At 31.8% G+C, this 27,185-nt stretch overlaps 3 protein-coding genes across 5 annotated transcripts; 1 reads left to right on the top strand and 2 right to left on the bottom strand.

Moving 5' to 3' along the window:
• Nucleotides 1–3,887: 3,887 nt before the first annotated feature.
• On the bottom strand, nt 3,888–6,208 carry LOC108343839 (probable rRNA-processing protein EBP2 homolog). 2 transcript variants are annotated; one of them, XM_017582244.2, is made up of 2 exons: nt 6,094–6,208; nt 3,888–4,911 (listed from the first exon to the last, which is right to left on the bottom strand). In XM_017582244.2, exon 2 carries the CDS (start codon nt 4,904–4,906, stop codon nt 4,037–4,039), a length of 870 nt encoding a protein of 289 aa, XP_017437733.1. In that variant the 5' UTR covers nt 4,907–4,911; nt 6,094–6,208; the 3' UTR covers nt 3,888–4,036. The 2 variants fall into 2 exon arrangements, with proteins under 2 accessions (XP_017437733.1, XP_052730858.1); XM_052874898.1 differs by lacking the exon at nt 6,094–6,208 and adding an exon at nt 5,842–6,054.
• Nucleotides 6,209–12,262: 6,054 nt separating this feature from the next.
• On the bottom strand, nt 12,263–20,891 carry LOC108345740 (mitochondrial Rho GTPase 1). Of its 2 annotated transcripts, XM_017584473.2 has the most exons (15): nt 20,703–20,891; nt 20,381–20,620; nt 19,685–19,817; nt 19,264–19,413; nt 18,982–19,158; nt 18,576–18,824; nt 18,387–18,455; nt 18,217–18,272; nt 15,889–15,970; nt 15,379–15,590; nt 15,228–15,297; nt 14,959–15,071; nt 14,208–14,358; nt 13,661–13,847; nt 12,263–12,644 (listed from the first exon to the last, which is right to left on the bottom strand). In XM_017584473.2, the coding sequence occupies exons 2-15, from the start codon at nt 20,596–20,598 to the stop codon at nt 12,571–12,573; spliced, it is 1,941 nt and encodes a 646-aa protein (XP_017439962.1). In that variant the 5' UTR covers nt 20,599–20,620; nt 20,703–20,891; the 3' UTR covers nt 12,263–12,570. The 2 variants fall into 2 exon arrangements, with proteins under 2 accessions (XP_017439962.1, XP_052730174.1); XM_052874214.1 differs by having other exon boundaries at nt 20,381–20,878.
• A 5,206-nt stretch (nt 20,892–26,097) lies between these two features.
• Nucleotides 26,098–26,642, top strand: LOC108345500 (lanC-like protein GCL2). Its single transcript, XM_017584078.1, has 2 exons — nt 26,098–26,349; nt 26,460–26,642. The coding sequence occupies exons 1-2, from the start codon at nt 26,098–26,100 to the stop codon at nt 26,640–26,642; spliced, it is 435 nt and encodes a 144-aa protein (XP_017439567.1).
• Nucleotides 26,643–27,185: the final 543 nt, after the last annotated feature.

The raw sequence follows: 27,185 nt of genomic DNA, 5'->3' as shown, positions 1-27,185 counted from the left end.
TTTATGAAATATTGTGTATTTAAAACTTAATTTAGTTTTAATATTTTTTGGAGTAAAATATTATCATAATAGAATATTTATATATAGAAAATGAAATTTATAAAATATTTTTTTGATTAGTAATGATGAAATGATTATAAAATATTTTCCAATATTATTTGCTAGATTCTTAAACTTCACATTCTCAAAAATATGATCGATCATCTGAAATATTACTTATTTTTTCACTTCTGATTATATAATGAGTAACATTATAGACTGGGCTGGATTTAACAGTCTCACAATGTTACACTGATCTTATCGCATACTTCTAAAGAAAATGTACACGTGTTACTTACTATGCTCTTCATCTACACTAATTTATTTCCCTCTTTTCACGTTTCATGTCTTCTCTTTTGGTCTCTGAACTTTTCTAGTTGTACTTAGATGGGTTTAAACCCTTTAGTTGTTCTTATTTATGTGGGCTTTTCTCAGTTTGATCCCTTTCTTTTTAGAATTTCAATTGAGTCAAGTGCTAATTTAAATCAATTGAGTCTCTGTCGTTAAATTTAGTTAACGGGATTAAGTTTTTGCATAAGTGAAAGATTGATCAAATTTTTAAGACGTGGCATGGTGAGAGTTGAAACGTGGCATGGTTTAGATCTGCGTGGAATTTTGGTAGAATGTAATAATATAATATTAGGATTTCTGAAATGGGATTTAGGGTTCAATCAAATTGAATGGGATTAAAAATCTGAGAAGTGGTTGTAGATCAGTCAAATGGATGAAGATTAAGTGGTTGTAGATCTGAGAAGTGGTTGTTGATCAAATCCACCCCAATTGCATTTCAGCAAATTGGGGAAAATTATTCCTGCTTCTACGTCGCGAAGGGGAGATGGTGCACTACCGCGACGTGGGTTTGGCTAACTAATGAAGGATTGCTCGCCGCTGCTGATGGCGCGACATTGCTACTGGGTCACACTAAGGAATCTATTTCTGGTTCTTTGCTTTCCTTGTAGGTTTCGAAATCTCTGGAGGAGGAAGAACATGGAAGCGGTGGCGCGATTTCTTACATTGAAGGTGCTCTGGATGCTGTTTGGGTTTTTCTGGGTTGGGTTTTTACTGGGAATATTAGCAAAGTCTAACTCTATTAGATTCTTTTCAGATATCAATCTCCTTTCCTCTTCTGACAATAAGATTCTCCAACTGCGTGTTCCTTTCCAGCTCTAAATTTCCCAGATCCATGAGGTTCTTTTGGTCATCCTCTATCTATTTAATGACATTTACTTTCATATTCTTTGCCACTTGTAGCTTCTTCTTCCTCTTCTATGAACCCTAAATCCCATTTCAGAAATTCATATTATTAAAATTTAAAAAGTTGCTAAATTTCACGTATTCAACTCTCAGTATGTCACGTTTTAAAAATTTGACACATCAATCTTCCACTTGTGCAAAAACTTAATCACGTTAACTAGAGCTCAATTGATTCAAATTACAAAAGGATCAAATTGAAAAAAACCCACGTAAATAGGGACAACTAAAGGGTTTAAACCTACTTAGGTGAGAAAAATTACAAGAAAAATTTAATTATTTAATAAATTTAAGATGTTTTTAGTAAATAAAGTTGTTTACACAAAAAATTAATAAAAAAATTTAAGAATTTCAAGAACATGTTTTAAATAATTAAAATAATAAAATAAGAAAAAAGTTAAATTTTACTCTTTTTTATACACATGTATGATGAAAAAAAAATTAATTATTGAATATCATTTGAATATTTAAATTTGAGTAATTTTTTTATAAAGTTTAATTTTAAAATTTATATTTTAAAATAAACACTTTTAAAATACAATTTAATTATTTGATTCAAAAATAAAAATAAAAATATATTTTATTTAAAAAAATTAAAAAAATATTACAAATTATTTAAATATTTAAAATATTATGTATTTCAATTTGTTTAAAGTTACTGAAATTTGTCTTCCAAACATAATACAACATATTGCCAATTGCGAAGGAATCAGTTGGTTTTGACCGGAACTTATCATTGCTAATATGTATTTAAATTGTTAAAATTTAAACCCAAATAAAATTATACGTTTAATTTAAATTTGCCTATATTTAAATACTAAAAATATATAAAATGATATTATACTTTCAATTTTTAATGTTACAAAATCATGAATTATGTTTTTTTATCAATGTATACATTATTTATATTTATTACTACTACTATAGTGATACTTGTTTAATCAAAGTTCAATTACTAAACTTTGAAATTATCATAATTTATTTACTTGGTTTAACCCGTTATCAATATTTGTCATTGTTTTTGTTTTCCTCAATAAAAACACAAGACTTGCAAAGTTTGAAAAACGAGATGTTAAATAATAAAATGCAAGATAAATTTTATATTAGAATCTTTCTTTTCATATTAGAGTGAATTTGGGAAGAAAGCCAACTGTAGTCTATTATATATATTTAAGATAATTAATTATGATAAAAGTTGATTATGTTAAATAAATAAATAATTATATTGAATACATAATGGATTATATTTAGAAATATTTTATTATTATTATTTATGTTTACATATAAAAAACTAGAATAATTATATTATTTACATTTTATGACATTATATATTAAACATAAAAGTATAATTTTTTTATAATACTTTTATAATAAAATAAATATACTAGAATAATAAATAAATTTAAATGTTTTATTTATTAAGATTTATTATAATAATGTTATTTTAATTTAAAATTTAGCTTAACTATAATTTATATTTTACAAATTACATATATATATATGTATTTTTTTCTCTCAATAAAAACTTTTTCACTTTCGAATTACTTTCCCTCAATCCAAATCCATATCATTTTTTACTTTTTTTTTTCTCTTAATCCTAACTTTTTCTTTTCTAACAATGTCTCCACATTTTTTTTTCTCACAATCCTAACTTCTTGTCTTCCAATCTTGATTCAAACTCTTGAATGTATTCACCATAAATGTACTAAGGCGTCGGACAAATTTAACTAAACGAACAAGGTAAATTAATTATGCAAAAGGAGATGAAAAATTGAAGAGTTAACAATCAAAATTGAAAGATCAATACAGATTCATCACATCAAATAAAAATTTCAAAGGAATTTATAAAGAATTTCTCTCACCAAAACCAACCTTCACTAACTTTAAACTAAGACTTTAAACCTAATTCAATAAAAACACAGCACAAGAAATTACAAAAAAAAATCTAAAATATAAGAAAAAAAATTATAAATTTTAATTCTGCTCTTGACCCTTCATACTCTCATCAAACTAGCGAGTTATTATTTTGCTTTTTCTTATTATTTAAACCATGTTTCTCATCAAGCACCACAGAGGGACCCACCCACGGAGTAGACACAGCGTGAAACAAAGATTGTTCTCTTAAAATCGCATGCATTTAAGATCAAAGGATTACGTTACTTTTAAAGGACCTGAAATCTCCAGCATGCATCACTCAAAAACATAAGGACGGTCTACTAATCGCCTCATACTTTTTGCAATTAACAACATCATTGGCCATCACACCGAATCTCTCCCCATATAGAGACATAGTTAAATGAAATTATCAACACTCAATGAATACCGACAGTTAAATACTCTATTAAACTCGCAAAACCCGAAATAAAGTTCGACAACCTAACTTCAGGCTAACCTTGCTCAATGAATGAAGTCAATAGGCATGGAATCCATATGGTAGGTAGGATATCCTTAGTTTCTGACATTAACAGGAATGAGTATCTAAAACAAAATAAATAAATAGACACACAACAGTACACCAAATATGTCTACTCTGGTCTCAATAACTACAACATAAAGAAACTAATCATTTAGCAACGTCAAAAAGATTGAAGTAGAAATTTTTAAGAATCTTTAGTTGTCGATAAAGCTTATCAAGTTAACATAAATGCATCCAAAATGTAAAATTGAAGTAGATGAAAATTCCTAGGTTTCGGTCATTGGCTCGTCCGAGACATCACTTCCTCAATACAACAAAAAAACATTGCATTTACCTCTTTCTCTTCTTGTTTACAGCAACAGCACCCTTATTGAATTTACCATAATTATTCGTGGTCTCAGCTGTATTCTGCTTTTTCAACCCCTTTTTGCCTCCAAAACCAAATCTAGAGTTCTTGACATCTCTTTTCTTTTGTTTATTTCCTTTACCAAAGGCTTGTTTTGCCTTACCTCCTGTCCGATCCCCTGGAGCCACTCCTGGCCTTTTCTTATTAGACCTCTCAAATACTTTTCCATCCTCAAAGTCAAAAGCCTTATCTGCATCATCGCCATTGTCAGCAAACCCACTTTGTTGCCTCTGCTTCCTCCATTTCTTAACAGATTCTATATCTTGCTTTTTCTGCTTAGCCCTTTCTTTTAGTTTCTGAGCCTGAATCTCTTTAGCCAATCTCTTGGCCTCCCTGGCCTTTCTTCTCTCTTCAGCCTCTTCCATCTTTCGTTTCTCTGATAATAGCCTACCTTTAACCTTTTGCATGTGGACATCTGTCTTTACCATTTCAGCATAATAGTCTGCAGGTCTCAGAAAAGGTAGACCCATTGACTGAAGTTTCTCAAAGGCCTGCCTAGTTCCCTCCAGTGCCTGTGTGTAAAATGCAAGTTCTCGCGCCAAATCATCATTGACATCTACTTCTTGCTCTTGATCAACATCAATGGATAATTTGTGTATCCAGTCCACATTCTCAGGCCAACTGATATCTCCAAGTTTATCTAATAGAGCATCTCTCTTATATACTGCATTTTTTGATGGTTCAGCTAATTTCACATCTTCTTCCTGTTCTGATTCAGACGATGACATTTCTTCACCCATATCTTCATTTTCATTCTCAATCATTGTATCTTCATTTTCCGATGGCATCGCCATTAAACCTATACAAGCATTTAAAAAGGAAAAGAAAGTTCGCATTATACCAACACAGTGTAGTTAGCATTTATAAGCAAAACAGAACATCATTTCAGATTTAAGGGACATAGATTTCACAATAATTTATAACCAAAACTCAATTTGGCACCAATCCCTAGGATCAATGGGCCAAATAAACCATATTTCGGAAGTAATGCTATAAGCAGACCCTTAATATAATCAGCATAATTACATACATGATAACATAAATAACTCGCATAACACAATATCAACAATAACAAAAACAAATAATAACAGTCATATTGGGTCAAGAAAGGAAATTAAAGCTCATATTCTTTTAATAGAGAAAAAGCCCAATGTTGAGTAAAATAGAGGTAGCAAAAGATATTCCAAAATTTTACATTAATCCGAAATGCCCTGTTGACTTAACATTAATCCGCTTTCACCGGCCTCCCACAACACAACTACTAAAATACTTCACAACTTTGTTTTACTTTAGAAATAGAAATATAAGAATGAACATGGTAACACAAGGCGCAAGAGGATGAGAGAAACACTAGTCCCTAGCATACAATGGCTTAATTCATGAACAGTGCACCAATTGTACAGAGGGCCGTAGTGTGCAGGTGGGATGAATTAAATTTTAGTAAAGAACCAAATGGAGTAAAGCAGCAGATTTTCAATAATAAAATCTCAATCAAGAATTCAGAACAAAACTTCATTGAAAAGCTGATCAAGAGAGAAGAACTGATGAGCTTCCTTCAAACTCCAAAACTAAAATTCAGTAATCGCAAGCCCTGTCCCCTCAAAAGAGAGGCAAGAACAGCGCCATTTTTGCTCCCTATCCCCCAAAACCTGAACTTTACTCACTCTCACTTAGTCTAGAATGACAAAGGATAATGACAAAAAAACAAATAGAATTAAATAAGTGTAACCTTAATCTTGCGCTTTGAATAGAAAACACGTATAGGATTCTGCTTTTGATCATTTAACCAGAAAAAAAATAAAAATAAACAGGAGGGTTGGGGAAAACCACTCTAACTTCGCCACTGTTTGGTAACAATCTGGAAGTTGAAAAGAAAGAAAATTAAAAAATAAAAACACAACACATCCAATCCAGCGCAGAACATCGAAAGAAAAAAGTGAGGCTTGCGAAGTGAAATCAGAATCAGAAAGTGAAAACAAACCTAACGATGTTGTGAGGGAGATTGCGACGGCGGAGAAACTGGCCGAACGCAAAGTTGAAGGGTTTTAGTTTAGGGTTTAGGACTAAAGTTGTGAATCAATTTTTTTTTTCTTTTAAATACTCTGCGAGTTTGAAGAAAAAAAAGAAAAAAAAACCATTCGGGTCGGGTCAACCTTAACTAGGCTCCGACCAGGCTTATTTTTGTAGTATATGGATCCGGTTAACGTGTTCCTTCAGATTTTCCTTCTTTGGACCAACTACTAAATATTTCTATATTATAAATTTAGATTTAAATGTTTTTTTATTCTGAAACATAATTATATTCAATTTTCTTCTTCTGCATTTTTTTATTTATTTTCAACTCTTTTGGTATAACCTTTTTTTAGCTTCTATAAGATATAAACCCTCTATTTTTAGTTCTTATCAAATATTTAAAAAATAATTTTGAATAAAATATTACAAATCCTTCTTACGGTAAAAAAAAAAAATAAAGAAATACCTTTTTCATATAATAATTATTAACACACAAAAAATATTAATAAATTTATAATAATATTTGTAAAAGGTAATTAAAAAATAAATAATATTTATAAATGTATCATAAGTAATTTTTTGTTGTATACAGTTAATTAAGTTTAAAATAACAATCATCTAAAGATAAAATAGTAAGGATTTATGCACATCATAGAAATAGATAAAAAGGAGAAGTATTATAGTTAATACAAATACAAAGTTAAATATTATAATAACTACTAAAATAAAAATTACTATGGAAAAAATTAAAAAACTAAATATTTTTTGTTAATTTTATAGTGTTATAATTATAGATCAAATGGGCTTGACCTTATATAAGGCTGAACATAATTAACTTAGTTACAGTAAACTATAGATAATTTATACTATTTTGTAGTATAAAAACTGAATTATACTATTTTTTTAGTGCAGTTTAGAAAAACTAAACTTTTTCTATTAAGAGTATATTTAATTGTTTTATACTCTGAATTGTGTTTTAGACTTGATTTAAAACTTTTACTTGTTTCGCTTTTTTTTTCATCAACATAAAAAAATAAAAAACAAAGAAACATGTTTGAATTATCTTTTAGATTATATATATATATATAATATAATATAATATGGACAAATAAATAAATAACTGTTTTTAAAGTTCTTTATAAAGTTAATTATAATAATAAAATAATATTATTAAATTTATACTAAAATTCATTAAATATTTTAAAAAAACAAAATTTTATTAAATTGTAATTATGAATCGATAATTATTTTGTAAATTAATAAAACTAAATATATATATATATATATATATATATAAATATATATATATGATAGATAAATAAATAAGTGTTTTTAAATTTTTTTAAAAAGTTAATATAATAATTATTAAAATAAAATAATATTATTAAAATAAAATAATATTATTAAATTCATACTAAAATTCATTATATATTTTAAAAGAAGTAAATTTTATTAAATTGTAATTATGAATTGGTAATTATTTTGTAAATTAATAAAACTAAATATATTTGTAAAATAAAAAGATAAAAATGTGTATACGATAAAATAATTATAAAATATAATATAATTATATATATATATATATATATATATATATTCTTTTATTTTGTGTGATTATAAATATTCAATATTATTAATATATAAGCAAGATCGGTATATGTATGTAAAAATTTGTTAGATTTCAAAATAATACAACCCATGAAATAATTACAATGAATACACAATTTTGTGTTTCAACACATTCTTAGTATATATAAATAACAATGTATTGATTTAATACAGTTATTAGTTAACTATATAAGTTCAGTTTTTAAAAATTAAATTATAAAACAGTTCAGTTCAATTATTATCTTAAATAATTCAATTTTTTTAGTTTAGTATAATATAGTTAATTATAGTTTATTACAATTTAATTTGATTTGCCAAACCCTAACATTATGCGACAAGGAAGGGTATAAACATCACCATATGATATGCAAAAGCAACTACTAGGAATGGAGATGTTCCTAGCTGAATCATCCAGAGAAAAAATGTCAGGGATGGAACAATATCTGTGGGACTAAACCTTCATAAAGTAACTAGATAATTAATTGTATTGCATAACATTGATTAAGTTTATTTAGCTCTTTGTTGACTGGAACAAAGATTGCATGTATAAATATGTACTGTTTATTGTAGTCATTCATTTCCATCACAGATTTCAATGGATAACACAACCTTGGGTCTAGTGTCTATCTCACTCTATCTTTGGCATTCGGTCTGGACTGGATTCTTCTTTTATAGAGAATTTCAGTTACTGACCGATTGGTTTTCTATTAGTATACTTGTAAATAAGCGTTCAGTCTAAGTATAGTTTTCTATTTAAACTTCGTAATCAGCTTAGTTGAGATATTCTATAATATTTAAAGTCGATCTCAGTAGTGCTCGGTCTTGAACCAAGCGCTCGATCTCAGTAGTGATCGGTCTTGAACCATGCGCTCGATCTTAGTAGTGTTCGGTCTTGAATCTAGCGCTCAGTCTCAGTAGTGTTCGGACTTGAACCAAGCGCTCGGTCTCAGTAGTATATTCCGTAAAATATATGTAGTAGGTATTAAGAGTGTTAGGCCAAGCTCAATAGTGTTCGGCTCGAGTTTGTAGTATTAGGTTTAAACTCTTAGGTCTCTAATAAAAGCTTTCATCATTTTCGGTTAGGTTTAATGATATGTATTCTATAGTATTCTAGTAAAGACCTTTCGGTCTTGTTCTGTGGATAAGTGAAAGACCGATCGGTCTTACACTAAGCATTCTGTTAGGATTAATAAAAAAAAAATATTCTCTTGTTCAGTCTTACTTCCAAGATGGAGGTTATTTCTTTCAGTTCTATTCTAAGATGGGATCTTGTTTTCTTGGTTCAGTTTGAATGTATTGATGATGGAGTATGATGATATTTAAAATGTGATATGAATGGAATATTATGGATATGAAAAAATATTCCAAGGAGGAATATCTCATGGTTGGTTATTGGAATGGTAGAGTATGAATATGGTTATGCTTAGTTGGCGTTTATCCTGATATTCTGTGATTACTCATTCTCAAGTAGAGAGGAGTAAGTCATGTGTGAGAATGACAAGAGGTCCTAGTCCATAAGGTGAACTTGGGCGGAACGGACTAACCTCGGGTGACAACTGTTGAGGGCATCCCAGCTACTACATCATCCGGGTGCACAAACGTCGTAGCTACACAGAATTCATACAGTCAGGACAGTCAGAGTAAAGTGGTCGGTCATTGCATGCATTACTGTATGGTTATGGATGGAAATGTATGATTGGTTGTTGCAAGATTGACCTATTGATTTATCTCAAATTTATGTGAATTATATGTTTTACTGAATTAATTAAATTACATAAGCTTACCCTACTTTCCTGTCATGTCATGTTATCCGTCTGGTTATCCTTCCTGTTGCAATGATCATCCTATGGATGTGAGCAGAAGGGGACGAGTGTTTGCTGGAAGAGGCTCTGGAAGAAGTGGAAGTAAAAGTTGAACCATAGGACCGTTCGGTCGTTAGAGTAGTTCTATTTTATGCATCCGATCGGTATACGCATAGTTTTGAAACCGTTCGGTTTAGTCTTCTGTTTTGTAAAGTTTAAACTCTGTAGTAGTATTGTTGTAAGGTCGTTCGGTCATAAACATACATCTTTTCTCTTAGACTGAACTGTAATATTGTTCATTGTGAATATTCTATGATATGCTTGTATACTGTATTTTTGGGATGTTACACCCTTTAACAACCTAATTTCATTTTAAACATTCAACAACAAATATTGAATAGTATGACAGTAATTTGAAAATTTTTTTAATAGTATATTAGAAATTAAATGTGACTTGTTTTGAAATACTTTTATTGGAAAAGTTTTTAAATAATACATTTAAAATATGAAAAATGAACTTCTTTAAAATTATTAATAAGATTTATTTTTGTAATAGAAAACTTCTATATACTAGGAGATTTTTAATCCAAAAGTCATTCTTATAACTTCAAAATAAGTTTTATAAGATATTTCTATTTAAATATACTCCTATGACATCAAACTATGAACTACAAAGATAACAATTTATTTTTAAATTTAAAAACTTGAAGCATAAATAAAAAACATTTAATTGTGAATTTCATTAGAAATTTGTATTAAAAAGTATAATAAAGTCTTACAAAGTAAAAATAGTAAGATGCACCTAAAGTACCATAAAACCTTATATTATAACATTTGTTTAGAAGAAGAAATAGCTTCAAAAGTCTTAAAAACTGATCCTAAAATCTAATAATTTAATATTACAAAAGTAAGAAGGTAAGTTAATAATATGAAAAATTATTCTTAGAGTGGTAAAAAAGAAACACAATAGAAAAGTTGAATTATTTGTATATAATTTAAAACCACTCATGTTTAACTATTTTTAAAAACACAATTTCATAGTTAAAATTTAGTAATTAATTTAAAACTTATAATAAAAATTATAAAAATCATTTTAGTTTATGTGTGATTTCTAATTAATTCCATTTTTTTCACAAGTATTTATTGACAAATTTATCCAAACTAAGTAATTTTGTTAAAGAAGAAACAAACTGAAAAAGCTTCAATTGCAGGAAGTGTTCATTCGAAGGTTATTAAGATATTGAGTTATGGAGTGAAGGTGTCTTCCTTGTCCTTATATGGCAGGATTACATATTCTTTAGCTAGATTGCGGAACTACTCGATTATATCTGTATGGGAAATATACATTGGAGATTGTAGGAGCGATTACAATCGATGAGGTAGGGTACAAGAGTGTGACTGATTTTTTCCACTATGGTGTTTATGGTATGCTGATGCTCATGGTGTTTTTCATGACTGAGATAGTAATGATGGTGGCGTATCTATGATGGTGATCATAGTGGTTGAGATGCTCCAAGTGATGTTATGTGATAGTGGTGTTATTATAAGAGTATAGTAAGAAGTTAGCATAGGTGCTAAGGAGTGGATGGACCAAAAGTCTATGTGAGATGTTAGTGATGACATCAAGAATCGAGTAATTGATTTGATTGAGTTGTTATGTTAGAAGATTAGAAATCCTATTATTATTACAATTATGTATAAAGTGTTTGATTTAATCAGTATGTTTATATCATATTATTATTATTATTTTACTACCTTACCCCATACATTTTGTATGCATGTGAATGCAATGATCGTATAATGTGTGATATTCGTGAGGAGATGGTGTTAAGACATGATAAATTCGAGAAATGACGAAGGACAAACTTGAAATTTTATTTACAGTTATTATTTTTTAACTTTGAGACAATGTAATTGAAGTCATTTTATTTTTTTCGTTATTTTCATTGGACAAATGTTTTAAAACTATTATTTTTTATGCTCGTTTAATAGTTGAGTTTTTTTGAAAATAAATTTTTGCGTTATATTAAAATTAAAATTTTTACCGTTTTTGAATAACCCGTGACATCTTAAAATTTGGGATGTTACATGGTAAAAGTTTTAACTTTAACATAACGCAAAAACGTATTTTTAAGAACTTCAATCGTATAAAAAATAATAGTTCCAAAACAGTTCTCCAATAAAAACATCGAAAAAAACAAAATAACTTTAGTTACATTATCTAAAAATTCAAAAATAATAACGATAAATAAAATTCCAAATTTATCCCAATTATCTTTCAAATTTATCATGCCTTAACACCATCTACAACATTCACTCCTCACATAACAACGCACATTATACGATCATTGCATTCACATATTAGCGTAAGAAATTGACAAAACCCGAGAAAGGCCATTCTTTGGTTCACAACTCATTATAATAAATCAAACTTTAGAAATTGGAAAGGCATAAACTAAATTCACCTTTTAATGGTAAGTCTACTTACCTCCTTAATTAATTTTCCCCCGTTTGAATGATTATTAAAAAATTCAACCAAACTATTTATATTTATATGGTAACTTATTTTACATCTAATTTTTATTGTAATCGTTTCTACACTAAATGTATATACTGTGAACGATCCTTACACTGAATATAACCATGATTTTTAGAATATTTGACAGAACCTGAAAAGGACTATTGTTGGTTCATACCGCACGGAAAGAAAAATAAATCTATAATCCATACTTCAACACAGGATGCTTTCATTTTTTCATAGTTTCCAGTGCTTCCATTATTGTGTACGTTACTACCACGAAGCCCCTAATAAATAAAAAAGAAACATACAGTAAATTGTAGAAAAAAAAACGCTAAATTCCACCTTGGCAAATAAAAATTGAAGATAGCCATTTCATAAAAAGTAAAGTAAAAATAGCAAACTCTACAACAGGTGGCATAAAAAAGCCAACTGAATGTTGAACTTGACATATCTAACCAGGAGCAGGTTATTGATAAAGGCAAATGGACAATGATCCACTCACAAAACCTGTCCTTCAACCAGACGCGTTCTTCCTCGCAGAATATACCCTGTAGGCTGCCAGCCCAACTACGACCACTGCAGCTCCAACTGCAGCATGATGAGTGATGCAAAATCATTAAATGTTGAAACAAATGGAGGAAGCATATAATCTAAAGATGATTGCTTGCTTATCAAATCAAAGCTCAAAATAAAGTATATTCCACTTCTTTGTTTATAAAAGCTTCAATAACACACCAAAACGAAAATTGTCAAAACAAGCTGAAACCAGAATCACAAAAACCCGAAAGGAGCTCCAAAGATAGGAGCTTGTAATGTAGGATTCAGCGACTCCTTAACTACCATTGATTTTGATGATTCATCTGTTAATTCATCCCTAAATTCCAAGCAAAATCTACCCGACAAGAAACCGCTAAAGCAAGAAGCACAACGAGATGAAAAAAATGAATGAATAAATAAATAAATTATAGTACTGATAATGGAAAACTCCGATGCTCAGTGTCTACCATTTCATTCTGTTCAATGATAATAATTCATTGCCAAACTAATCCCAAAATTCCGAGCAACATCCAACCAACAAGAGACAAACAAAGTAAAGGACCAACTCAGGTGAAAAAAGGAAAGAAAAAAGGAAAATAATAATACTTTAAAAATAAAACAGTTAAGAGACAATACAAGCTTACGTAATTATATGAGAACATAGGGAAATTACAATGAACAACTGCACAACCACCCGGACCAACATAACCTAAATTGATAAGAATATATTTATATTGATAAGAAGCTACGTGCGCTACAACGCTCACCAAAAAACTATAATAAAAAGCAATTATACTCTTCATTCATTGATTGATAATGGTACAGAGGAGTGCATTCATTACCTAAAATGTGCCGATAAGTGAATAACGTTAGGACATTAATTTTAGGACATTAAACTAAAAACTAAATAATATTCTAATTATATCCAATAAAATTCTATAACCATATAATATTCTTTCTTGTGGGCCACCCTTTCGCTTTTCTTTTAGTTAGGAAACAATATTGAAGTTCAAACAACCTTAAGACATACTGTACGGAATAAGCTAGTCAACCTGAAGCTGACATACCTGAAACAGTTATTAGAGATCGATTAATAAGCCTGTGGTACTGCTTGCGGCTTCTTCCAGCTTCAGTTTCTGGAATGCTTAAATGAGGATGCTCAGCAGCGGTTACAATCTTGCGGAACAGACCATTGAAATCGCCTAACTTGACACTGATGGGTATAGGAGCCTCAACTCCCATATCTTGACTAACCTACAAAACACATTTACATGTCAAAAGTGGCATTGCAGTTGACAAATCTAGTGCTTTAAAATTTCTCAGCAAGAAGCACACCTATCACAATTACACATGCTACGATAAAAAGAAAAAAAACATTTACTTGATAATCTGTTCAAACACTCGTGACTATGCTTATCCATCCATTACTTATATAATTGTTGCCCATAAATACAAAAGTTACTCACTTAAATTATTGATGATCAAAGGATACATATACAAAAGCCTATTTGGCATTTATGTTGCTTTTCATATTCCCTTCAAAAGTTTCTTGTCTAATAATTATGTATAGTAATATGCACACAATAATGCAAACGAACAAGTCAATAAAAATACCCTAGTGGACTCCTGGATAGCCATTGGAAATGAATCCAGATCATCTTTAGCTGCAACTATCAGGCAGGGCACCTCAAAGCCGGTATCTTCTCCATGACTAGCAATTTCAACCAGGAGTTCAGATGATGTTCTCCAGGAGGATTCATCAGACCTGAAATGAACATCTAGTCAGCTATATATACATTTTTTTCAGGCATGAAATGAGTTGTCCTCACCACCTGATCACAAAATGATAATTAATTATAAATACAGTTGACGAGTTGCCATTTTAAACAGTGATCTTCTAATGCATAAAATGCAAATCTTGAGCACTAACTTCTAAGTTGTTTAAAACTTGTTTGAAAGTCGCAAATGTTAATCTAAAACGGGTCACCCAGAAATTACTTCCTTTTCAATATACAATCTCTTTCACGAAGTCATCCAAATGCACAGCAGATTTATTAGAAGCGCTTATGAATTTCGATGCTGAAATATAGTATATAAGCTAAAAATATCAAGCATACTACACAATCAATTAAAACATGAATTTTCACAGCAACATGTAATGCCAAAACTCTTTGAGGCCTCTTCTAAATAAGTTATTTAACAGTGAAATGTATCCTCTACTGATGCATATACTAAAAGAGAACAGGAAATAGATGTGTAGATCAATGGAACTTCACAAAAGTGACCTAAATATTTTTCATACTAGTTATGTAACAAAGTTTATCCATGACTTTGATCATATAATGATCTCTGATATTAATGTCACCTATCATGGACAAAAACTGCAATGTCACATGATGCCAAAGACTCCTTATTGGACAGGAGCTTCCTAACTCCATCTTCTGGTATCTCTCTCAGCACAAGATATTTTTTGTTTTCCTGAAAAAGAAATACTTTACTAAGAGACAAAACAAAAGCTCAGATTTATAAAATGAATAAATAGAAGCAGGGGCAGGTACTGAAACAGATGAGAAAGATAGTTTTTTTGCCCTGTAAGTAGCAGCTATTGAAAAATGTCAACCAGGTATCACTTACCATAGAAACATCAACTACATTTACACCATAACGATCTTCATTGGTTGGATTGTAACCTTCAGAATATGGCCTACATTATTGATTCAACAAGGTATAAGTGTTGGAAATTATAATATCAATAAGCTTAAAGGTAACACAAAAAAGGAAAAACCTTCCAATAAAAGAATTCAATAATGCAGATTTCCCAGCCTTCCTAGGCCCAAAAACAAAGCACTGCAGAACGTTTCTGTCTGAATGTTGCTTCTTGCGATCCAAACGCCGCCTCCTTGTCACACGGATAGCAGATGATGGATCACCAGGATAACCAATGTAAATCAGATTCTCCATACTAAAAGTTGGGTTTAGAAGTGTCATAAGTGACCACTGTAAAGAAAAAATTAAAATTTTGTTAAAACAATCAACAATCAATGTCAATGCATATAAAATGCTATCAGCAATTGTAAGACACACACCCCAGATATACAGTTATAGAATACATATTTAAATTATATAAACTAACGGAACACGTAACCACAATGGAGCAAGTAAAACTATGCAACCTTGATTCTTGATGCATACAAATTCATGAGTGATAAAACTCTTAAGAGCAGCCAACAATTTTCTAAAACTAACATTCAACAATATGCAGGGTAGACCGATAAAGATAAAAAGACTTGCTCACCTCTGACAAAAATGCATCCAGTGATAGTCCTCCAAATGCATTTCTTTCTGCAGCATCTTCATATGGAATTCCAGTCCAAGGACTGCAAATCAAAACAATAAAATATCATATATAACACTGGAATACTTCCAAGTCCAATTTCTATCAAGACTCCTGACCTGGTTTACCTGATAACACAAGCTGTTTTGAACAGCATTTTTATTAAGGTTAAGTTATCTAACCTGACTGTTGACTGTTACGAGGTAAAATAACAGGTTTCAAGATCAAATTCACAGGAAGAACATTTAAAGGAGAAAATTTAAATCAAACTTAACCCATTGGGATAACAGAAATAGACAGTACATCAGGAGGACTCCAAAGAGGGTTCATGGTTAAGAAGATAAGAAATTGAAAACCAAATCATAATATGAACAATTTAGAAGTCTTCAAAAGTTCTGAACTAAATCAAGAAAATTTAGATAAAACTCTAACCATTAGGACAACAGAAATATAGAGTGGATCAGGTAGACTCCAAAGAGGGTTCAGTGTTGAGAACATAAGAAATTTATAACAGAACAATACTATGATCAATTCAGAAATCTTCAAATGTCAAACCTTAAGGCGACAGAATAACCTTCAAAAATTAAACAACCAAGCTAGACAGAACTACAAGCTCGGATGTATAACAAACTAATGCTGAAAAAGCCAAAATGATGGCAATCCATTATTGAAAAGAGCATGCAACTTCATACTATAGTAGGTCTAGACACTTCAACGAAAATGTCATCAATAATGAATAACTACCACTGGCAGAAACCAACACACATATATTGAAAGAAAGAAAAAACAAATATATTTAAAAACAACATAATAACAACCTAAAACTTATAGCATTTATACAAGTCTCGTAATTACATGATAGTCATCAGTATAATCTTAAACATAATTTACAAAAAACAATCTCATTTCTGTCATTTTCTTCGAGTTGGGAATGTTTATGTTGGAATACTTTAATTCGCCAGAATAGGCTAACTTATCTTTTGTTCAACTATGGGAAGGCTAAAAAGCTGTCTGTATCTACCCATTGTATCTCTAATAACGTAAGAACTCATACACACATACAAATAAGCTGAGAGATAATGTTCTCTGAAACATCATTGCTCGTGTTTTCATTCCCAAATTAGTATCAAGGAAGGTATATCACATTCAGTTTGTCACTGTCCGTTGAGAAAACTGCCACTTGCCACTGCATACGATCATTCCTTTTCCCAAACTTTACAATTTAATCGTGATAAATATATTAATTATTTATTGAAAAATATAACAGTTAATTCAAATAAAATAGATTAATTTATCAGAAATAATAGTCTCGATTTTAATGCCAATTTTATCCAAATTAAATGGATATGGATTTAATCTAATTTAAACGTAAATTTAAAAATAGACTAAATAAATCCAAATTCACTTGATCCAATTAATGAAATACAGCCCAATCTATTTCATCGAATTTGAATTGGATATGGACTGGGTTTTTAAAAATGCTTCATAAAGGCATACAAATACTTCATCTAGAAATCATATATCACATCATATAGTCTATACATACCAATCATCATAATTTCTCAAAACATAATAATTATGTCATTATATGGATTGTCTTGTTTACAAAGGAGACTACCAAATATTTGGTAGCTCTCCTTGCTTGTTTTTCTGTTTGTTTCTTAATACTATATTACTCTAAAGTGTGGCCCGACTAGGCAAACTGTAGTTTGTGCACCAGTCAACTTCCAAGGAAAAGCCCCACATGGTAGGTGGGGGTTGAACATAGCTCAGGTGGACAGGGGGGACTCAATATTAAAATCTTATAAGTATATATCTTGTAACTTTTACTCTTCGTTGATAGAAAGCATATCCTGATCTGATTTGCTTAGATCTGATATAATTTGAAAGAGAGCTCTAGTACAACATTGATTCAACTAAAATATTACGTTTCAGAAAAAAAAAATTCTTATCATATTGTATAAATGTATCCTAAGGTTCAGAATATTATAAATAGAAAATATATCATGCTAATTCAAAAACCTAAGAAGACTCAAACTTTTCAGTACTTAAGGTTGCAGAAGCATAATACGGTTCCAGGTTGCTAAATTTACCTAAGGATACAATTTAACCACACTTGTGATCAGTTCTGCATCTTAGGTAAGTAACAGATCATAGCATGTGTAAATTTGAAAAAATAACAAAATATGATTAATTCCGCATCACAGTGCTCCATTACCAATTCAAGAAGAAACCAATGCAAAATAATCTATTATAGAACGGCAGATAATATGACAAAAAGCAATCTACCTTTCAGGGGCAGTAGAAAACAATTCTTCAAGTTCACGAGGTCGTAACATCCCATCCTGGGGTAACAAAAAAATATTTCCCAAAATAAAAATAGACTTAGGCAAGTTACTACTTGCAACTTGCATCATAATAGAATCATCGGTGAAAATAATTGAAAAGAATTAACATACCCTATCACCATCAAATGCATCAAAAATTGCCTTTAAAAATTCAATCGCTTCATTTGTCAGCTCCACACTCTGCAGACATTAAAGTCAATCTTAATCAAAACAAGATAAAAAATACCCAGTCATCCACAAATTGATTTCAGACAGGTAGAACAAATAAACCAGTGTCACAATTCATCTCCAAAGAAATACCTGATCAGGGGCAAGTTTTACAGGTGGAATTAGATCGTCAGCAAGTTTGATATCATCATTATATCCAAACTTCCTTAGCACAGTCCATGTTGTCTCAAGACGCCCTTTTTCTATGAAAAGGGCATGAAGAAATAGGAATCCAGTCAAAGTAAGCCCACGTTCATTCACCCCTTCAGACATTTTTTCTTGTACAACCTTCTTTACACCCACAATTTCAGATGGTTGCAAAGGGGCGTTGAAACATTTAACCTGTTGAATGTTTTGATAGCTTTTTCACAATTCAAATATATAACTATCTTGTCATAACATAACGCAAAAATGCTAATAAGGTGGCAGACTATTATACTTGATAATAAATGACTCAATTTTTTTGCTTAATATTGTCATCTTAAAAGGGGAATCCAACCTGAAAGTCATTCAGTTCAGCATCACTAAGGGCACCATCTCTGTCATGGTCACAGAGGATAAAAATCCGCTTCAAGGCTCGCACACATCTAGGCTTTAGGGTTTGCGACTCTTGATCAAATAATGGAGCTGTTGGATGAAGAACGGCCTTTTGTGCATAGTAGAAAACTTCGGGGACCTTCAATAAGGAAATTTAATAGGCAATGCATGAAACGAAATCCAAATACAATTAATCAGCAACTTAATAATATGATGTCAAACCAATGGTTGGTGTAAAAGATACCTGAATATGCCTACATGCTGAACACTCAATACAAGTTTCAATCTCTCGAAATTGTTGCATTATGGGCGACATCACCTGTTCTAAGCTCACCTGCTGATTTTCATCCCTCAAATCAAGCTTACAACCAACTACTATAACTGGAACTTTCACCTGTTCATTAAATTCAAATATCAACATCCATGCATACATACACCAAAACTGAATAGACAAATATATTATGTGAATACGATTAAGCTGTGAAATGAAAAGATGTATGCAAGCATGTACAAGTTATGTTCTTTTCACACAAGAAAATAACATATCTGGTTTGAACAATATGCAATAATCTAGTTGGGTCATTCCCCATCCATTCTTTATGAATATTTACTTCTCGCCGCCCTTTTTCCTCTAAACTTCTAAGACGATAAAAAAAGATCAGGACCTCTAATTTGCGAAGATGTGGAAGCCAAAATGCACTCAGACTTTCAAGTGTCTCAGGTCGATCACATGCATATGTAAGGACTACTGTGTCAGCTCGCTGCAATTCTTCAGCAACTTTATCACTATGCTCAGAACTGCAATAACAACAATACAAAAAACAAATAATAGAATGAACCAATGAAGACATTCAGACTTAGGATCGACATCAACTCAACAATAAATCAATTGTGCATGTTTTGCTAGAAACTACTTTGAGAAATAATTACTTTTTTTTTTTATTTCGCTGGCCAATGTAAAAAAAGATATTAATATTTTCAAACAAACTGAACTCAAGACAAATCTATAAGCATAAGAGTGCATTTATTTGGATCATTACAATATAGCTCTTCGGTTTCAAGGAAGAAAATACGACAAAATACTACCAAAAGGTTTAAAAATTTTAACGACGAAAAAACATCCAATTAAAACAATAACAACAAAACCTAGCGCTGCTAATCAAACCGTTCCACTTCAACCAGATGTTATAAGGCCTATGAATCTTAAATTAAAAAGAGAAAGCATAACTTCAATCATCTCTATATGACTTTCGGCTCTTAACTGGAGAAAGAATAAAACGAATCACACACAGGCTAACCCAATCCAAAACCGCGTCACACTTTACTTGAAATAAAATCTGACAAACAAAAAGAGACCGTACCGAGAGGAGGTGTCGATGATGGTGATAGGTACTCGATCCGGATAGAGATCTTCCGGCAAACGTGTGGGAGGCAAAACCGGCGGCACATTCACTGGAAAATTATCCGCCGCCGCGGTGATGATGAGGCTGGATTTTCCGGAGCCTTGGTCTCCAGCGACGACGATACGAACTCCGGTGCGGCTGTGAGGATTGACTGTTCCAGAAGAGGGTTTTGCCATGGGTGATGGGAGCAGCAAGAGTCTAATATGGAGAAGGGAAAGAGTGAGAGATTGGCGTTGGAGTGAAAACAAAAACCCTAAGGAAGGAAAGTATGGTGGTGTACCCTAGAGTAGACGGTGCTTGTAGGTGGCCACTTCTTCAGCGGTTAATATTTGTAACACCTTTACTTTTCTTGCACCGCAGAATACTGTACCACACTACCAACAGAATTGGCCTTTTCCATAAACGACTGTCGTCTAATAACTTTGTAGTCCTTCTACGCTAACTCTAACGGCCCTCTTCTCTCAACCCAGCTTCTAAATACTATTTTGTATAACTATTTTTGGAATAATCTTTTAATTAAATTGTTTTTATTTTTGCATAGTTTTTTATTCCAAATTAATCGCATAATCTTTACACTCAAAATAATAACCAAAAAAAACTCCAAAGTAAATATAAATATTCGCAATAGTAAATCTTTTTATTTTTCCACACAATCTTTACAACAAAAAATTCTCATTTTGATAAAAATATAAATTGGTAAGAACTAATGTATAAAACCTTTCAACTATAGAGTATCCAATATAATCATTCCATTTTGAAGTCAACATGATTTTCACATTATCTTTCAAAATATACTCTCTTTTTTAATGTAAAATATAAATCATATAATTTATTTTAGGGTTAAATATGTTTTTCGTTATCACACGAATTTGGTTTTAGTCCCTACTTGAAACATTGATGGTTTTTAGTCCTCTTAGTTTTGAAACTTTTACTATTAGTCCTTAAAATTAGACAGCATTAACTTTTAGTAGATGTGGCAAACGGCGAGGTCACGTATTATGCCAGCTTGTCTCTTCATTCTTTGTCACATTGTTTTTCTTTTTAGCTGACCAATAAGAACCTGACACGTGTCACTCCCCCTTCCACCCTAAACTAGGGTTTGCCAGATTGGGGAAACTTGCCCCTGCACCTCCGCCACGATTTTGCTCTTCTATCTTACGTCGTCATAAGCCAAGAACGCGGAAGGGTTGCTCTCTTGCAGGTGGCGATGGAGTTTCTGCTGTGTTTTTGGATTTGCAGGTCTGTTGCAGGTGATGACGCCTCTGGATGACGGTGATGATGCGAGGGAGGATGTCGCGGCTTGCAAGGATTTTGCGCGTTGAAGGTGGCGTTGATGGAGGATGGGCGTCGCTGCAGGGGAGCTTACGAGATGAAGGCGCGATGGCGGAGAGACTTAGGCGATTTAGGGTTCGTCGCAGCACTCGCGATTTGGGATTTCGCTTGGCCATGGTTCTCGATTGGTCGGAGCGAACTCGGTGTGCATCTTCCGACACGGTGCGATTTGCGATTGGGGTTGCTCGCGTTTTCTAGTTTTGTCTGAGTTTCAGGTGATTCTGGGTCTCGCGTTTTCTGGAATGCCATGGAGCAGGTGTTGACGGCGCGAAACAGTGGACGTTGGCGGCCGTCTGCTTCGCCGAAATGGGAATGATAACCCCTACTTTTAGGCCATGCGGAATCAAGGGAAGGGGAGACCAATCCTCACAACTCTGACCGGTTGTCGAGGACGGCGTCGGCAGTGACCATCCTAGTTTGTGGCTCGCGGAAGCTGAGCTCTCTCAGGCGGCGATTGGCGAAGGAACGAGAGAGCTTCTCTCGCGCGCGCGAACAAAAGGCAAGGAGGGAGAAATCGACGCCACGACCAGCAATGGCCCCGGTGGCGATTGGTGTTGCCGTCCAATTTTAAGGTCTAATAGTAAGAGTTTTAAAACTATGAGGACTAAAACCATCAAAATTTTGAATAGGAACTAAATTCAAAATCGTGTGATACTTAAGAGACAAAAAACACATTTAACCCTTTATTTTATAATATATATATATATATATATATATATATTACTTATCCAACCCAACAATTATACTAAATAATATAATTCAATAATATATTATTGAATAAATAATATTAAAAGAGATATTTGTTAATTTCGTTATCATATATAAATAAGAAAAAGATATATAGTCAAATCTCATAGTTTATTAAATGATATATTAATATTATAAATATACTTTATATCATATATCAAATAAAATATATATATTATTAATTTAATTAAATGATATATTATTACTATTTTATCACACGTACAAGAAGTTTTTATTATTTATTAATATCATCTATTTTATAAGAGACTTCATGACCCATAAACATTATAAATATACGTGATATTTTTTCATAAGCTATAATTCAGTTCATATTCACTATATTATTTATATACATCACATCACAATGTTTTCTTGTTTATTTGAGCATCATATGGATGTGCGATATATATTATCTTTATTCTAATATCAGAAGTATTTAAGTTATATCTTGAATATTATTTTCTGTATAAAGGTCTATCTTTGGGTAATATATATATATATATATATAATTGTTTTCTTTGTTTCTAGTTTTAATCAGTGTGTAAAGTTAGTTTTACTTTTTAAAAAAAATTCAATTTCGTCTACACTTGTTATAATTTGCTTTAGTCAATTCTCTTTTCTTAATTTTGTAGAAATGGAGTTAATTATGTACTGGCAAAAAAATCAGTAATCAGTCACTTTTTTCTCTACGTGACTGTCATGGACTCATAGGATTTCTGATTTGAAAAAAGATTGAAAATGATAACATGGCAAAATGTGGTGACAACTCAGCTTAATTTGATGACTCTACATCTGTCACGTTAATTAATGATTCCACTTCACTACATTAATTAATGACTCCACCTCACAGTCACAAGTCAGCTCAGCTTAAATTTAATCCCGTTAATCCAATTTAACAGCAGAGACGCAATTGCAATGGTTTTTCACTTTTAAGCACCCAATTGCAGAAGAAGAAAAAATAAGAAATGGACTTATTTGAGAAGATCCAACGTAAATAGAGACTATCAAAATTATTAAACCTATAAATTATTTATTTCATGATTTGGGTCAAGGAAAGTGAGAATACAAATTTATTTTATGCTTACACTACTACATTAAAAGAAATTATATCATAACTTTCCAATAAATTTAGACTTAGTAATAAGTAATTAGCCTAAACATTTTAACAAATGTATAAATTTAAAAAATAATCAAAAGTATTTCATTTTAAATTAATGAATAGTAAAAATATAAATAAAATAATTAATATATTTAAAACATTATTTTTTATAAATAACTACTAAAAAAAAATAAAAACTTATAAAAAATTCTTGTATAAATAAAACTATTTCCATATTATAATTACCATAATTACTTTAAGGTTTAATAGCCTATTTTGTCCCCACTTTTGCTGAATAATGTCAATTTCGTCCCTCGTTTTAAAAGTGCTTAAAATTGGTCCTCACTTATTAAATTTTACATCAACTTCGTTCCTTTCGTTAAATACGCATGAACGACGTTAACTTTTTTTTTCTCTCTGTGCAAAGCAATCTTTTGTCAGTATTTTGCAGCATAAAATAATTACTTTGTTAGTTTTGAATTTACTTTTCAAAACAACATCTCTGTCTTTGTTTTACCAACAATCAACACACTTCGCAACCTCATGGCTCTCCCTCCCTCTTCAGTTTCCACTACATTCTTCATCACCTCTTCCCTTCTAACTCTCCTCCTCACCGAGTCAACTCAGCCTCCTCATTCCTGCGACTCCTTCTCCAACTCACCCTACTATGCATTCTACATATCCAAGCTTCCCATCCCCCAAAGAGTAAAAGACCTAGTCTCGAGACTAACCCTCAACAAGAACAACGTTGTGAGGAACCGAATGTGGTCCTTCCTGAATCAAGTATTTTCTCAAGGAACCCCCGACCAAATATTCAGTAATAATGCAGAACATAGGAGGTTTCTTGTAAGCTGCAACAAACTGCATAACCAATACATATCATGTTTTAATTATTTTCTTTATTATATTCACCAGTTGAAAACTTTACACACAAAGCTCTGTCTTCTCTATTAAAAAGCAACTCTTATATTAGCCTGCCATTCATATGATAGTCCACAATGCCACATATCTACTTCAAAGAAAATGAATTCACCTGCTAAAACACCTTTTGCTCGGGGCATGCAGTAAAATCATATTTTCTGCATAATTTCCTTTTACTAATAATTGATTCAACTTTTCACAAAATTTCACACTACACCAAAAGTCTTCAAACGAAGGCACAACACCCTCGGTATTCAAATCACATGTCCCCATTTATTTGTCTCTTTTTATTTCCCTACAATTAAAAACTAAAATTTCTACAACAACCACACAAAAAAAAAAACACACTAACAACCTCAGAGAAGGTCAATGACATGACATTTTTCGATTAGCAAGAAAGAGAAGGAGTACCACTGTACCACCACATCATGGAGCGGTTAGGCGTATACACGATTTTTTCTATCTATAACATCTCGCAATACTTGCACCTCTAAACCAGACAAAATGGTTATGAGGGGGGGAAATATTATATATTCTTTTAATCACTGAGAAAAAAATGGTAAAGGGAATAATACTAATGAAAGAACATTAACGTCGTGTTCACTTCAAGGGAAAAGTTTGTTTACGAGTAAAAGTGAGCGCTGATTTGCGAGATATTTGTTGTTCGTTTACGTTGATTTGCGAGGAAAGAAATGTGTTGATTTACGAGATGAGAGTGTTTTAACAATCTCGTATATATGGAGGAGATTTGCGCTGATTTATGTTCAAATGACATATTTTCCCATTGATACTTGTAAAATACCATGACAATATATTAAGCTTTTAAATCTTATTCGATTCCACCCGATTTACGTTCAAAGAACTGTGTTGATTGATGATTTGAAAGAAGCTTCATGTTGAGGAGGTTGATGAATGAAGATGAAGAAACCTTGAAGCAGCCATTGAAGAAGAGTTTGATGTTCTTCAGGGCCGTGTATTCGGTTCTACAAATGGGGTATCCGGTTCTACTGGTGAGAAAATCCACATCTTGTTGTATTCGGTTCCATCTCAAGTGTATTCGGTTCCACTACTTTGAACAAATTTCACACAATGCGTATTTGATTCCTCCCGTGTGTGTATTCGATTCCAGCTCTCATGGGATTTCAAGAATGCCTCGTGTTCGGTGTTGGAGGCGGCACATAAAGTGGATATGGTGGTGTTAGAGGTGAAGTTGGTAATGGCGGTGGCGTTGGAGATGGTACACGAAGCAGTGTTGGAGATGGTACAGGAAGTGGTGTTGGAGGTGGAGTTGATAATGGCGGCAACATTGGAGGTGGTATGGGAAGTGGTGTTGGAGGTGGACACAAAGATGGAGTTAGAGGTGCTGGAACCGGAGGTGGTGCTGTTGGTGGTAAAGGAGGAGGTGTAGGAGGTGGTGCTGATAGGGTTTAGGAGGAGGTAGTGGAGCTGAAGGAGGAGCTGGTGGTGTCGGAGGAGAACCTGGTGGCAGACATGGTGGTGGTGTCAGAGGAGGAAGTGGTGGGGTTGGAGGAGGTGTAGGAGGAGGAGGATGGGTAGAAAGGGAAGGTGCCTATTGATGTATGAATGGTATGAGGATGAGTATTGGGGTGCTGTGCATGGATGGGCTGGGATTATACATGTGCTAATGGATATGGAGTTGAAGCCAGATGAAGTTGAGGACGTTAAGGGAACTCTGAAATACATGATAAGCAATCGATTTTCCAGTGGAAACTATCCCGCTAGAGAAGATGATAGGAAGAGTGATGTTCTTGTGCATTGGTGTCATGGAGCTCTAGGGACAGCCCTTACACTTGTCAAAGCAGCTAAGGTTATTTTACATAGATAACTTTAATTCACTTGTTAACATATGTTTTCTCAAATAAGAACTTTATAATGGTTTGGGGAGATGCAAAAGTTGTATGTTTCTGGAATCCACAGGTTTTTGGAGATAAAGAATTCTTGGATGCAACTATGGAAGCAGGAGAGGTGGTTTGGAATCCTGGTCTACTGAAGAAAGTTGGGATATGTCATGACATAAGTGGGAATGCATATGTGTTTCTGTCACTATACCAACTTACAAGGGATGTGAAACATCTATATAGAGTCAAGGCTTTTGCTTGACAGAGCTCATAAGCTAATATATGAAATTGGTGGTGGATATTAATATATGATATCTTATGCTATCAATCATGCATGGATGTAGCATGATTATTATCTATATATTATTAATTTCTACCATACATGGGTGAGCATGCAATGATATATAGTAGTATATTAATTAAATAAATTATTGAATTTTGTGAAATGATGTTCACCCATGTATGGTAGAAATTGACAATATGTAGACAATAATACAATTACTTGGTAGAAATATATAAAACATAAATAAGTGGAAATAAAATGTAGAACATATCAATTACATGTATATTAAAATTTTTGTACAATATTAAAATTAATTTTACTAAAATAAAATTTGTACAATATTAAAATTAATTATAATAATTAATGTTAAATTTTTACTCTTCATAAACTTTTTTACAATCAAATATAACTTTAACAATTGTCATTTTATATTACATTAATAACTAGGGACATTTTGGTAATCTTCAATTTCTACCAATTAAACAAATTTTTTTATCTGTCATATCAATCAAATCCTACACT

This window comes from Vigna angularis, chromosome 3 (genome assembly GCF_016808095.1).
Source record: "Vigna angularis cultivar LongXiaoDou No.4 chromosome 3, ASM1680809v1, whole genome shotgun sequence".
In the NCBI taxonomy this organism is placed as follows: domain Eukaryota; kingdom Viridiplantae; phylum Streptophyta; class Magnoliopsida; order Fabales; family Fabaceae; genus Vigna; species Vigna angularis.
Note: the sequence above shows the minus strand (reverse complement) of the source record. Positions and strands in the feature narration are given on the sequence as shown.